Source organism: Dunckerocampus dactyliophorus, chromosome 8, assembly GCF_027744805.1.
Source record: "Dunckerocampus dactyliophorus isolate RoL2022-P2 chromosome 8, RoL_Ddac_1.1, whole genome shotgun sequence".
NCBI lineage: Eukaryota > Metazoa > Chordata > Actinopteri > Syngnathiformes > Syngnathidae > Dunckerocampus > Dunckerocampus dactyliophorus.
In genome coordinates, this window is record NC_072826.1 from 19,698,557 (window position 1) to 19,713,523 (window position 14,967).

Genomic DNA, 14,967 nt, shown 5'->3' on the forward strand with positions numbered 1-14,967 from the left:
TGAGCTGTTTCTAATATTTTGACCCTCTAATATAGCTAAATAAGGTCAAGCGCATTCATTACCGCAAGATTCTTTGAATACCAACAAACAATAACAAAAAGTACCCTTAAAAATGTGCCATTAAGTGTCATGATAACCATAGAACAGGATTTGGAACTTATTGTGATGTAGGAAAGCGGTAAACACGTGTGTCTGTCCGTCAGTAATACTTCCTGTACATGTTAAGTTCATGGCAAGCACATCATTTTGCTGTTTGGAATCTTATCTTGGTTATCTTATCACTGGTGTGACAGGAATGTTAAAAAAAAGATGCATAAAGTCGCCTCACTATTTTTGATACACTACACGTCCGTCACGTATCATCAAACGGGGAGTAATTTGACTTTATTTTCTTACACTTACATGAACAAAATCCAAAAATTGTGATGCATAAAGAGTCATTTTACTTCAATTAAAATGTTATTATACAGATGGTAACTTCTCTTTCCTCTTGTATGGTAGTTAAAACATTTTAAAAAGTCTGATGCGTGACGTTAATGCACTTTTTACACGACATGTCATGTGTCGTCAAGGGGTGAGCCATTTTACTTTCCTTTAGTTTTATTATACAGTGGCTAACATATTTTTAAACTTGTGTGACAGTAAAATAGTGAATTGTTAACAACTGCAAATGCATGAAGACTCACCCGTCACCACGTCATGTACCAAAGGGTGACTCATTTTACTGTATTTGAATTTGATTTTATCCTGGTTAAAGCTTATTTTTACACTTGTATGAAAGTTAGGAATGTTAAAAAGAGGGATGTATTAAGTCCCTTGCCGTCAAAGGATGAGTGATTTTACTTTATTGTAGTTTTATTATGCGGTGCTTAACTTACTCTTACACTTGTATGACAGAAATAAATCAGAAATGTGTGATGCATAAAGAGTAATTTTACCACTATTTAAATTTCATTATACAGTGGCTAACTTCTCTTTCCTCTTGTATGTTAAAAGGGTGATGCATGATGTTAATACCACCGTTTATACTACACGTGTCTTGCGTCATCAAGACACGTTTTATTATACAGTGGATAACATATTTTTAAAGTGGTGTGACAGTAAAAAAACAACAAGCGAAATGTATAAAGTTGACTCACTTTCCCTGTACGCTGCATGTCCGTCATTTCATGTATGAAAAAGTGAGTATTTTTACTTTATTTTAATTGCATGTATCCTTCTAAAACCTTATTTTTACACTCGCATGCCATTTAGGAGTGTTAAACAGAGGGATGCATGAAGTTTCTCACACATTACACGTCTGTCACGCTTCATCAAATGGTGAGTAATTTTACTTTATTTGAATTTTTATCATACATTGGTTAACTTATTCTCACACTCGAATGACACCATGATGCATGAACTCCCTTGTCATCAAAGGTTGAATCATTTTGCTTACATTTAAGTGCCATTATACAGTTGGTAACTTCTCTTTCTTCTTGGATGATATACTACACATCTTGTGTCATCAAGAGGCGAGTAATTTTTCTTTCCTTTAGTTTTATTATACAGTGGATACCTCATTTTTAAACATGTGTGACAGTAAAAAACAATTGTTAACAAGCAAAATGCAGCCAACTGAACTCCCTTGTACACAGCATGTGATGGGTGACTAATTTGACTTAATTTTAATTGTATTTATCCTTATTATCCGTATTATTACACCTGTATGTCTGTTAGGAATGTTAAGTGTGATGTGTGACATGAATGCACATTGTACGGCAGACGCCTGTCATGTGTCATCAAGGGTGAGTCATTTTACTTTCCATCCATCCACTTTCTATGTCGCTTGTCCTCATTTGGGCCACGGGGGCATGCTGGAGCCTTAAGTGTGGGAGAAGTTGAAATCGGCCAAGGTAACTAAAAAAAAATTGTTGCTAGCAAGGTGCATTATAGGAAGTACCTTTTTATTGTTGTTTAGATACTATTTTCTAAGTGCACTTTCCATCCATCCAACATTTTCTATGCCGCTTATCCTCATTCGCAGGAGTATGCTGGGGCCTATCCCAGCTAACTTCAGGCAAGAGGCGGGGTACAGCCTGGACTGGTCGCCAGCCAATCGCAGGGCACATATAGACAAACAACCATTCACACTCACATTCATACCTATGGACAATTTAGAGTCTCCAGTTAACCTAACATGCATGTTTTTGGAATGTGGGAGGAAACCAGAGTACTCGGAGAAAACCCACACACGGGGAGAAAATGAAAACTCCACAGAGATTCCCAAACGGAGATTCGAATCCAGATCTTTGCCAACATCCTAACCACTAGAAGGCCCTCATTTTATTTTCTTTTAGTTTTATTAAGCCGTGGATACAAATTTTTTTTAACTTGTGTGAAAATTAACAAGCCAAATGCATGAAGTCGACACTGTTTCCTTGTACATCGCATGACACAAATTTGACTTTAATGTGGCTTAACCTTATTAAACCTAATTTTCGCACTTGTAATTACACTTACCGTAATTGAATTATAATTGATACCTAATCATAACTAAAAGCCAACAATGTTAACCTGAACGTCCTAAGAGTCAATGTGAGCGTCCTCAGTTTGACCCTGACGCTTGCGTCATGTGATCCACCCTCAGCTCTTCTGTCTCACCTCTTCAGATGATGAGGTGTTAAAACAAGGGGAACAATAGCCGGGGATTTCCATCCTACATAAAGATTGAAATGTAGTTTTTGAACTCAAAAAATTGTAAAACAACCAGGGTCCTCAAACGTCCATGCAGGGTTCAGGCCAGTGTTGCAATCACACTGACAGGGTGTGTGTGTGTGTGTGTGTGTGTTTGGGCTCTTTGCTGATGTCACCACTGTAAAACACTTCCAAGAGTGGAGGCTCTCTAGTTAGAAATGTTGATGCAACATGTGCCTGTGTACTTTCAGGAGGAGATACGTCCAAAAGTTAGAAAATATCTGGATTTATTTACAGCACTCAATCAATCAGAGCCCTTCATCTACAAAAAAAACAAAAAACATCATAATGATTGATTGATAAGGCACTGATGGAACTTTGCATAGAGACAAAACAATACAAATCAACACAAAAATCATTTGGAAAAAGACACACCGCATTGCATCCGCACAACGATAATAACAAGGAGTACAAACCATACATGATTTACAGTATGTGTCACACACATACAGTATAGCAGACGAGTGCTCATCTTCATCTTGATTGTTCCCTCGCAGCTCAGCTGACATTCAAATATGCTGATCGCTGTCTTTGGATGATGACAAGATGGCACTTTGTGTGCAGATGCCAACATGCACATGCTTGGGAGACATTTTGGTTGTCAGGACGGAGCGGGTGAGCGTTGCCATGACGCATTTGATCATGCATGAATGTCCTCACATAGATACAGCCCTCACATTTCAACAAACACTTACATTACGGTATATCTTCTCAAGTAAATGCGAATATGCTTCAGAGTAGTCAGTGTTTAGCTTGTATCGCACTTACGATTTACTATTGACTGAAAACACATAGCTGTTTAACCCTTCCGGAGTCCGGGGTAGGATTTTGCGTGTACTTTTGTGTTTATCTTTATATTTCATCTTCAAAATCGTTAATCTTGCCTGACGGCAGTGATGGCCTAACTTTCCTCCCCACCCTCTGCAGCCAAAATGCCTGTAATGCTGTCACTGATTGATGACCAGCATTGGGAAGAACGGCGTTAAGGATAATATTGATGCTGTTTTAATTTTCCAGTAACGGGTAATGTAATAAATTACTATTTCGAACAATATAACGCTGTTACCGTTACCGACAGTGAAATGTGGTGCGTATTATGCACTGATATCTATATCAACGATTTGGATGTCGCTTCAGTCACCATTGCTCGCTACCACTACACAGGAAGCTAAATAGCTTCCTATGTTGTGCTAGAGTTGTGCTAACGTGCGGCGCCACCTATCATGCTGCAGTGACACAGATTGCGGATATGTTTGTATTGTGCTGTCCCTTGAGAAGATGTAATAAAATGGCAGCTGAAATGTGACTTTTGAGAGATGCTGTATAGTTGTGTGTGGACATTTTTGTGCATGTAAACATGGCTCTAACAAACGCACTGCTGCTGTGGGGCAGGAGGGGTCAAATATATTCACAGTTACATTGGCCCTCAAGGCACTTGGTCCAGTCCGCCAATCAAACCGCGAGAGGCCGCCTTCTTGGTCGGGTGGCACTCGGCCTGATTGGAAGAGTAAGTAGTGGTTTTGCAAGCTGTCCGTGCTGCTGCCGTGGCAGTCTAGACGGCTTCCAACACTCCTGACCTTCTTCCTCATCTCTTTCTCAATTTCTGTCACCTCCTTTATCGCAAGGCAGAGCCATCCCTTTCGCAATATGTTGTCTCAGTGCTTTTTTTTTCCCTTTCTCTCTCTAATACAAGTCCTTCATGATCTCCTGCAGCAGCGGGTGCAGGAACATGTCCACCTCGGTTTTCTTCAGGAGCTGGATGAGGTGCACGTGGTCGGTGACGATCTGCCGCAGATCAGTCATCTTCTGTAGGAGCTTGGCGAACAGCTGCAGAGAGTCCGGGTGGTTGACTTTCAGTTGCAGCTCCAGAGAGTGCAGCACCGTTTCCTGCAGCTGCTCGATGGGCTTCACGTTCAGGAGGCCCGGACGGTCTGGGCATGTGCGGCAGAGACACAGGACACATGAGCACTGTAGGCTTACTTGGCGCCGGAAACAATCCATTTCAAGTGGATCCCCTAAAGTCAAACGTTTCTGAGGTTGTACAATTTTAAGAGTACACAAAACTTGCGAGTTTGGCACCACAGGTGTCATCGCTTATTATCCAAGTGAAGCTAGCTAAGCTAGCTAACTTGTGTGGTCCTTCAAGGTCCCCTATTATGCAAGAGTGATTTTTTTCATGATGTTCTAACAGTAATATTTGTCCATAGAGCCTGTTTACGAGCACCAAATGTACCGTCTCCCTCACTAGTTTGCTCCAATTAAAAAAAAAAAATGTTGCATTTTTTCATGATGTCATGAAGGAAAAACCCCATGTCCTCATGGACATGACACCTTTTCTGACCCGCCCCAGGATAGATAGCCACACCCCAGGTGTACACCCACCACTACATGGAGAACTTTATTGAAAAAAAAAAGTTAAAAAGGCTTCGCTACACATCTTAAAGAAATAGTTCGGATTTTTGATTTTTGATTTTTACCACCCAATTGGTCCCCTAAGTCCAGTTCTGGTCGGATTTTGGTGACGAGCAACGTAGATCCGCTTAGTTGCTGGGGACAATTAAGTAAAGTATCACATACACATGAATGCACAGGCGACAGTGCGCAGGGATACGACAGGAGACAAATATAACGCCGAGTGTTTTGTGAGGTCAGATTTTTTTTGAGAAGGCATTTTTGTGATGCAAATGTAGTACTCTTGTGAATGCATATTGTTTTGAGAAGACAAAGTCTTTACTTAAGTGTCCCCAGCAACTAAGCAGATCTTTGTTCTTCATCACCAAAACACAACCATAACTGGACTGGACCAAGTGGGGGGTAAGTCGCTGTTATTGGACTACACTGCTGATGGGGATGTCATACAACTTCATGTGAAAAAATCTGAATTATCCCTTTAAATCAAAGCTCTGCCAACTATATATCAGTCAGCTACAGACGTGGGAGACGTAAGTTTGATTATTTAGTTTCTCTTCAGCGAATAGGTTAACCTAGCATGATGTTGCTGTTAAAATGTGACTGTAATGTTAGCACTGTATCTTACATAGTTATGCTAGTGTTGCTAATGTTTAATGTCACATTCGTAGATCTATTATTTTGAACAACTCCATATGTAAAAAGCAGATAAAGTACAGGTGGTCCTTGGTTTACCTTGTTCCATGCTACGTTTTATGGTTACGAACACAATTTTGTAAAAAACGCAAATTTAGTTCGTAACCTGAGACGTGCTAGAGAACTACAGCGTTATAGCGTGCGCCGGCGCAAAAATACACGCTGCGGGCAGCAAGAAGTTTTTTGTGTATTAGTTCACTTTTGTCCAGTGGAACCTTTGTTTTTTGTATGCCCTGGTTTTCGTAGGATTTGGTTTTCGTCAAAAATTGTTACTACAGGTATGTCTCAATTATCAAATGGGCAAAAAAATGCACCTAACAAACTACTCAAGTGCCCAAACAAAGCATCCACATGTTGGTGACTCAGTGTCCGTGAAGAATGGATAGTGGTTCTTTGAGACTTTGGACACTATAGACAGATTCCGGTCAGGGAATCATTTAATCATCTTTATTGTGTGTATGTGCGGTTTATTGTTCATAGAGCGGACGCAGAAAGATGAACAACTCGTATCTGTCTCCTTCATTCCTCTTAATAAGCATAGTGCACGGATGGCTGGTGGGGCGTTCAGGCACACTGTGTGTTTCTGAGTGTTAGACAAATCTGTGCTATTTAAAAAAATTAAACGTGGCTGCAAAACCGACGTTCCACTCCACATCATTATGTCTAGCAAGCGGCAGTGTGCCAAAGAAAAGGAAAGCCATCAACATGGAAGTGAAAATGAACAGGAAACGCACCCACCAATATTGGACGCTCTTTTGGTCCGAACCGCTCGACTGTCACGACCATCATAAGGATAAAGATGATTGAATTCTAATGATTGCTAGAGGGGTCATGGATTCTGTGCACTGTTACAAGTAGATCTGGGAGGAGAAAAGGAGTTTATCCTTCCAGACTGGCTTAGGACAGTATTTTAAGAAGGCAAGGTAGGACAAATACAGGAGTAAAAGTAATGAATAAGTCCTCTTTTATTACTCTTTATTTAATTATCGTATTTCATCTTTTTATTACTGTATTTTATATGTCCTTCATGTGTTCCATAAGTTCCAACAAACACTCTATTTATAGCACAGTCCAGAAACGGATCTCGTTCATAACCAGAGGACCACCTGTACACAATTTGTGAACTTCCATCTTGTTTCCTTTACGTTAAGACACTTACTAAGACAGTAACTTTATTTTTGCACTTGTATCACCCAAACAAAAGAGGCCCTCCTGAAAACTCCACACATCTTCATCTCCAGCACTAATCACAGTCATTTAAGTTAATGAGTGACCTAAATGTGGGATGTGTGTGGTCTTATCGGCTTTGAGGCTTGACAGCAATATGATCTGCCCTAAAATTATCAAAGTCAGTTGTGGTGAAAGGTGACTCTTGTGGTCGGTATATCACACCTTAATTTCTTGTTTTCCTATAAGCGTGTCTTATGTGTCAGGTCTGACTATGAACTGTGAACTGTGAACTGTGCATTTGGCTACCATAAAATATATAGGTCACGGCCGCACAGCGATACAGACTGCAGTGGGTATACATAATAGTAATATTAACATTAATATATTAATATTCGTATTTGTTGTAATATAATATAGTATAATACAATACATTGTGTATATATATATATATATATATATAAATATTAACATATTAACACATTATTATTATTCATTAATCACTAATAGTTTTTATTAATTATTCAAAAAATCTAGAATTCAATAATATTAACATTAAGTGATGTAAGAAGTTTACCAGTTAAAACACTTACCCAATATATATTAACATAGAAATATATTAATATTAATAATTAGTTTGTAAACAACAATATTAATTTTAATATGCGGAATTAGTATGAACTCGTCTATGGACTGATGTAAGCCAGCTCACCTCCACTGAGGATAATAACGGCCAGAAAGAGCGCCATGTCGCTGTCGTCAAGCTCCAGCATGTTGAACTTGACAGAGAACTCGAACTTGGGCTCCAGCAGCTGGCAAAAGGGCTTCCTGAGACTCTTGAGGAACTCTCGCGTCATGAATATCTGCCCGTAGGAGATGAGGGTCCCGTCTTTGTTCATCAGCGGCGCCATCATGATGATCAGGACCTCAATCACGCCGTACTTGAGCAAAGTCACCTGGGAAGTGTTACAAAGGGTTGACAAATGAAGGAATAGAAAGAGACGAAGAATAAATGTCAGAGTGGAGCATCTCACCTGATCATTCAGATCCAGGTCGATGAATCCCGGGATGCTCTTGGCGAACTCTGTCACTTCTCTCACGGCTTCAGCCGAGCGAGATTGACAGCTGTGGAAGAAACGCAGCTCGACGGCGCTTGTCATTCCCACAATGCCATACTCTGGCCCCGGAAGAGCGCCTGGGAATGAGATGTGCTTGAAAAAAACATAGATTGTGATGATGCGTCATTTTGGCAGCACTCACCTCCGTTTGAGGCGGAAAGGACGGAGGTCTGCTGCTGGTGTTCCTGGATGGGCATCTGCCTGCAGTTAATGAACTGCTCTCCCTCCATCAGAGACTTCATGTCATGGATTACAAAAGGCTGCAGGACAGGAGAAGGCCCAGCGTTGAAAATGTCAATCTGGTGTAAAGTTCAATCACAGAGGAGGTTCCGGCACAAAAAAGGTGCATTGGTGTGGCATTGATAAAAGCTCCAGCTTTGTTTGAAGAAGTTTAGGGAATGAGCAGAGCAACAAACAGAATGATTGTGAGCCATTTGGCTGCTATTAGTGTCATGAACAGTCAAAACAACTCACTGAACAGCCTTGAACCACAGCGACTTTACCGCACACAAGCTGCAGATAACGCCGCTTGTCTTGGTCCTCTAGATGCTACATCACGACACCAGTACCACACCAGTACTACAGCAGTACCAATATCATTGCCACATGTCATTACAACAGTACTACATGAGTTATCTATGACATCACTTCTCACCAGCCATTCATTAGTCACAGGAAGAGTACTCAGTATCCGTTCATTAGTTTTAAGATGAGTACTCATTAGCCATTGTTGTTACTACACAACTACTCACCAGCCACTTTACATTACCTCAGCACTGAATAGCCTGAATAAATACAGTATAGTACTACACCAGTATTCAAAAGCCATTCTCACATTACTTACTACGCAAGCACTCATTATGACATTACTGCTAAGACGTAATTGCTGTATTACTATACCAGTATTCCAATGATATTGTATTAGTACACAAATACTGAACAGTCATTGCTATACTACTCAAAAGTCAGGGTACATAGCAATGTGTTATTACACATGTACTAGGTGGTCATTGCTGCATTACTACACCAGTACTCCAAAATCAGTGTTATGTTATTACACAAGTACTAGGTAGTCATTGCTACACTACTACACCAGTACTCCAAAGCTATTTGATTACTTCACAAATACCAAACAGCCACTGCTACATTACTACACTAGTACTTGTAAGGTGCTGCTCCATTACTACACCAGTATGTTTAAGGTATTGCTACATTACTATACAAGTACTCAAAAGCTATAACTTTACGACTCGAATAGTGAACAGCCATTTCTCCAGGACTACACCAGTACTCAAACGTCAGTGGTATGTTATTACAAAAGTCCTCTTCCTCCATCTTGACGTCATGTTGCCAGACAAGACGCTATCCTGATGAAATGTTTTGGGGGTTTTGCGCTAGATCAACACAAACAATAAACGAGTGTTACGGCTGAATAAGTGTTTCTGATTGAAGTGAATGATGAAGCTTTGCGAGGATCCATGTTTCCTGTTATTTGTAGCGTGACCACTGTAATGAGAGAGCAAGGACATGTAGAAACTAGTCGCTCCACTTGTTTTATGTGAAAGTAACACTATGATCTGTACTGTAGGCACACACGGGGTACATTGAGAGTATATACAGTCAAGAATCTGTATTGTTTAGAAAAACACTTTGTGGATGTTAGTCATAATAATGCTTGTTTTACGTATGAGTGGAACGTATTGATACAAAGATGAATACAAGTGAAGTAGCCAAAAACAAAAGGATGGTGCTTCTTACTGCATTGTCTCCCGTCTTGCCCGAAAGGATGGCCCTGGCCTTGGCCTTGGTGAGGGGGAAGTACTTGAGATAGGCTTCATACAAATGTTTGGCCAAGGCCCTCAGATCTGCCGCCTCTGGGTGAATGTGCTCCATGTCAGACGAGAACTCCGCTAGAAGTTTCTCTTTCTCCGCCTGTGGCATCCGGCCAAAACGAATAGCTGGGAGACGACACAAACAAACAAACACACATGAACAGTTTTTGGCAGAGATGCTCGATATTGATTTTTTACTATGGGTGTCTCATGTAACGAGATCTCGCAAGATTAAAAGGTGATGAAAAAAACAGTCTCACGATGATAAATAAATTAATCGATCACACGATAAATGAATATGAACTGGATAATTTTGCCGGCCGTCGTATATTGTCATGTGCATGCGTGTTTTCCTTGTCTATCGCCTCCAAACAGGCAAGAAGAAGTTCACTCTGTGCATTGGTTCAGCACCTGCACGCATTATGGAACAACAGCAAACAGAGTGACACCTCTTGTCAGTCACACAGTCACTTTGTCTCTGCGGGGGAGGCGGGGACGCTAGCATACACACAACAAAAGAGTGGAGCCTCGTGAGGAGCAAATTCAGGGTAATGTAGAAATTAGGAGGGGAAAAGATGCTTGCAAAGCCACATGCCACAGCCCCTGTGTGGGAATATTAACGAACAAGGTGCGCCCATCAGCACAAACAAACCAGTATGCCAAATTTACAAAACGAACTTGCCCACGTCAAACACACTCACCCGACCAAGTTTTCCCATCTGGGGAAAAAAAAAAATACACATCGAGATGCAGAGACTTCTCCCCGACAGTCAACACTCAATGAGACGTTTGATCGGTAAAGTAAATACAGAACAGCGCAAAACGGTGTGCGTTCACAGAAAGTCGTCGAAAAAGAAATGCTGCTCTTTAATGCAGTTGAGAAAGCCACACTTGACAGACAGTACAAAAATCATATTTTTGTACTCTTCTTAAAATGAATGTTAAAATCATCTCGTGGATCCAATCACATGCACCACCTCGTCTCGAGAGTTGGATGTCACGTGACACCCCTACTTTTTTACTGATATCAGATATACCGATATTGTCCAGCACTTCATTACCAATACAATACAGAAATTGGCAGAAGCTCTCAAACGCAATGTCAGGTGACATTTTGAGTAATGAAAGAACACATTATGCCTCTTTTCCTGTGATGTCTGTGGATGCATTGTACAAATAAACACTGTTTCTGCAAAATAACCCGCAATACAAGTTATGGAAATAGTGCCACATTTATTTTAAACAAGTTGTCGCAAAAGTTAACTGTGTTAGCAAGTTTGTTGTTGCGTGTGGAGCACGTCATCATCCCGCCGATATCATTATTGGGAGAAAAGCAGATACCGATATGAACCAAACTAATTTTTACGCCAAAGGCCATGTGTATGCAATTTAAAATCCATCCATCCATCCATCCATTTTCTATACCGCTTCATCCTCATTAGGGTCACGGGGGCATGCTGGAGCCTATCCCAGCTGACTTCGGGCGACAGGCGGGGTACACCCTGGACTGGTCGCCAGCCAATCACAGGCAATTTAAAATATTAAACTAAATATTTTAATATTTTAAAGTAAATATTTATTAGTATCAATATGTCAGCCTTTTCTTGTTATATTATTCCATTTATCTCTTATTTTTCCATTTTGGCTGTATTTTGTGAATTTAATAATAAAAGAAAATAAGCAGCGGACCACAAATGGCTCCCGGGTTGCACTTTGGACACCCCTGCACCATGCTGAAGCACATAAAGCATGCTTTATGTGCTTCAGCATTAAGACAAATTGTTAACAAAGAGTGTCTCCAAGCTCTGTCTTCTTTGCTATCACTAGCACTATCGCTATTGATTCATTTTTCTGATTTGTGTTCTTATGAAGTGAATTGAAGTGAATCGTTCACTGAATTCACTAAATCACCCATCACAGAGGGCAACAGTAGAAACTCGTAAACGCGCAACAAGTTGTGAATTGGGTACCGATTCGGCCATAACGGAGGGCCTGAGAGGAAACTCGCTTGAATCGGGTACTTGAATCACCCATCGCAGAGTTCCTCCGCCTCCTCCGACGTGTCCCGAATTTAATCACATTCCCCTATATGTTACCTGGTTTCCTTTTTTAATTTAGCTAGCGGGATAAGTGAACAAGTAAAAACACAGACGAGTAACCGTGAGTCCCGATTTAGTAAAACACTCACAAACTTATGAACGACTTGTTCAATACTCTCACATCTCTATTCCACATCCCGCCTTTCACAGTGGTGCTAATGCACATACATCAGGTTTGTGGAGGTCCGCTACCGCTCCTCGCCTTTCTTGACCGCTTATATTTGATTACAGATTGAATGCACGACGCAAGAAACGCTTCCTTGTGTGGGAATTCGGAGTGGTGGTACAATGCATATCACCATGCACAACAGGCAGCGTCAAACCCATTTGTGACGGTTCAGAGTAGATAGTGGCGGGCCGCCACAAATAAATGGGATGGGAAAACACTGTAAATGTTTTCACAAGGCTCCAAAAGGATGAAAAGCCAGTACTATTAACATGATTTGTTAATGACTTGCCATTACTTCAACTATTACCACATCATAAAATGAACAACAAGAAATGTGCCCAAACAACTTTTTTTAATTGTTGTAACTGTCTTATAAAAATACCACTGGCAGCAACACATAGTAAATGGCATGTTATGAGGTGCGCCTTATGAGGCAATTATACAATTGTTCTGTGTCTGTTTATGATTTTGACTTTTCACGCTCATGGGAAAATAAAAGGGTTTTGATGATGCGTATTTGACATTCAGAGGCACTGAAGTCATGAATCATGCCTCCATTCATGCCCTCGCTAGTAATTGCGAGTGCGTGGGAGGTGAAAGCCCACCTCAAGCAAAAGAATACAACCTTTTTAAACTGGGCAACCAGCCCACAACAGTGACAAAGCAGCCAGTGGCGGTTGATCTGTCATGTCAATTATTGATCAAAGTAGACTGACATATGCAGGGATTACGTGGCAGGTTATTCCTACTGAAGCTAACTACAGCAAATAACACGACTTTGAGTCGTTAGAGAGTTGATACTTGATGCGATGATGTCAGCGACAGATATTGAAGTGGGTCTATGCATGGAAAATTCAGATTTAGCATAAATGCTGTAATTATAGCTAGGGTGTTTATTTAGCCAAACCGCAAAGAGGACAAGACATTAATGGAGTGCATGCAGGCTCTCATTTTCAAAGTTTTAAAAAATTGATTACATATAACAGCTTAATTTTTTAGCTTGATGATTTTGTGCATGAGAACATGAAAAGGAAAACAGCTGTTTTTGAACATGTGCTCATTCATTAACAAGCATATTGCACAACACCATAGCAAAACAAACCAATGTTGTAATAGCCCTACAGAGCAAGTCAGCATTAATACTCAGTATATACCAATCCACATTTTTTCATTTCCGATCCGACCGATACCTGAATTTGGACATCTGCCGATACCGATACTATTCTGAAACAAAAGAGCTGATTTGCTTTAATATTAGTACTATTGCTGTAGTGTTTACAGACGCTATAAGAATGATGACGAAAGGGTTCATCAACCATCGCTTTATTGAACAAAACTACTGTCACTTGCAGCCATGCCAAAAGAATATCAGTATACATAGCTGTCTCCACACATCTAGCGTCGCACGCACACACACACACACACACCTACACACACACACACACACACACACACAAGTGCTCAGCCTGACATTATCATTATTGTTGATTTGATATGAGGCTGTAATAAACTCCTTTCTACAGCCAAGTATGATATTCTAGCAATCCGCAGTGCATGTGTGGAAACAGCTACGTTCACTAATATTCTTGTAGCTACGTTTGCTGATTACAGTTTGTTTGCTGACAAACCTCCGTAGGTGGTATCAGAAATTTTCCGAGATGTGAATTGGACTGGTATCAGACCCCGATACCAATACTGATCCCGAATCAATACAGCTGATGAGTTCATTGTTTACAACAGTGCAGCGAGTGTCACACGCATGCCTTTCACACCAACTGCAGAGTAACCAATATTTTAAAGCACATGCAGAGATATATAAAGCTGCTGAAGGCTGAGCACTCATACTTCAAATGCAAAAACTGCCATCTTTAGGAGTTAATAAAAAACTACATTAGGCACAGATGTTCATGTTTTTTTGACCCCACGCTGCTTAAGAGACCCCGTACTTATTTATTGTGCTAGACCTACTGTGAATGAATCACAATGAATCATCTACAGAGCACGTTCAACACGTGCTGACAGAATGGACTCCATTTTTTTGTTTCAGTACCTTATCTTAGCATTATCTTATCTTACCATTGTGCGACATGCCGACGTTCAGGCACTTCTGGAAACGACAGTATTGACATTTGTTGCGGGACTTCTTGTGAATGCGACAGTGGAGGTCGCAGTGATCGTACACCAGCTTCAACCTGATGGTGCGTCTGAAGAAACCCTGCAGAAAAAAAACGTAAACTTCCATAAAAGAATGACTTATTATTTAGGCATCATCAGGATTTCCCATCATGTTAGTGCGTGGTGGAACACATTGTATTCATTCTTACAGGCTGCAGCTGCTTCTTTTTTTAAAAAAATGGTGCGTTATTTAAAGAGGGAGGAAGTTAAAGGGGGTCAAGACTCCACCTCAATAAAGAATGTTTTCTCTCTTAAAACAATTAAAAGTGTTTGCCTGCTTGGCTGACCTCCTCATCTGGAGAGTCCCCCCTTAGACCTAAGAACAATAACTACTGGATGCTACCTTACCTACATTCAGCCTGTTACAGCATGGAGACAAGAGCAAATGCTCTTCATAGAAAAAAATTGCCAATGAATACGCCTTGCAGAGTGGAAAATGTATGGCTCATGCAGTTAAGGTGACTTCAAACAATGCAGACACCCCCTCACCCATTCAATTAGCATTTTTTTCCACCATGACCTACAGCCTACACTTTCACAGGAAGAAATTCTGTCACTTTCTGACA

The 14,967-nt window shown here is 40.6% G+C and overlaps 1 protein-coding gene across 6 annotated transcripts in view; it reads right to left on the minus strand.

Moving 5' to 3' along the window:
- Positions 1 to 2,946: 2,946 nt before the first annotated feature.
- pparg (peroxisome proliferator-activated receptor gamma) overlaps positions 2,947 to 14,967 on the minus strand; it is a 38,735-nt gene continuing 26,714 nt past the window's right edge. For 5 of the 6 annotated variants that reach the window (XM_054783930.1, XM_054783929.1, XM_054783928.1 and 2 more), the window contains exons 4-9: positions 14,303 to 14,441; positions 9,885 to 10,084; positions 8,269 to 8,386; positions 8,043 to 8,203; positions 7,721 to 7,964; positions 2,947 to 4,667 (exon numbers count right to left, since the gene is read on the minus strand). In XM_054783930.1, the coding sequence (XP_054639905.1) occupies positions 4,420 to 4,667; positions 7,721 to 7,964; positions 8,043 to 8,203; positions 8,269 to 8,386; positions 9,885 to 10,084; positions 14,303 to 14,441 (1,110 nt within the window). In that variant the 3' untranslated portion in view covers positions 2,947 to 4,419. The remainder of the gene's footprint in view (positions 4,668 to 7,720; positions 7,965 to 8,042; positions 8,204 to 8,268; positions 8,387 to 9,884; positions 10,085 to 14,302; positions 14,442 to 14,967) is intronic. The other variant, XM_054783931.1, reaches the window with a different exon arrangement.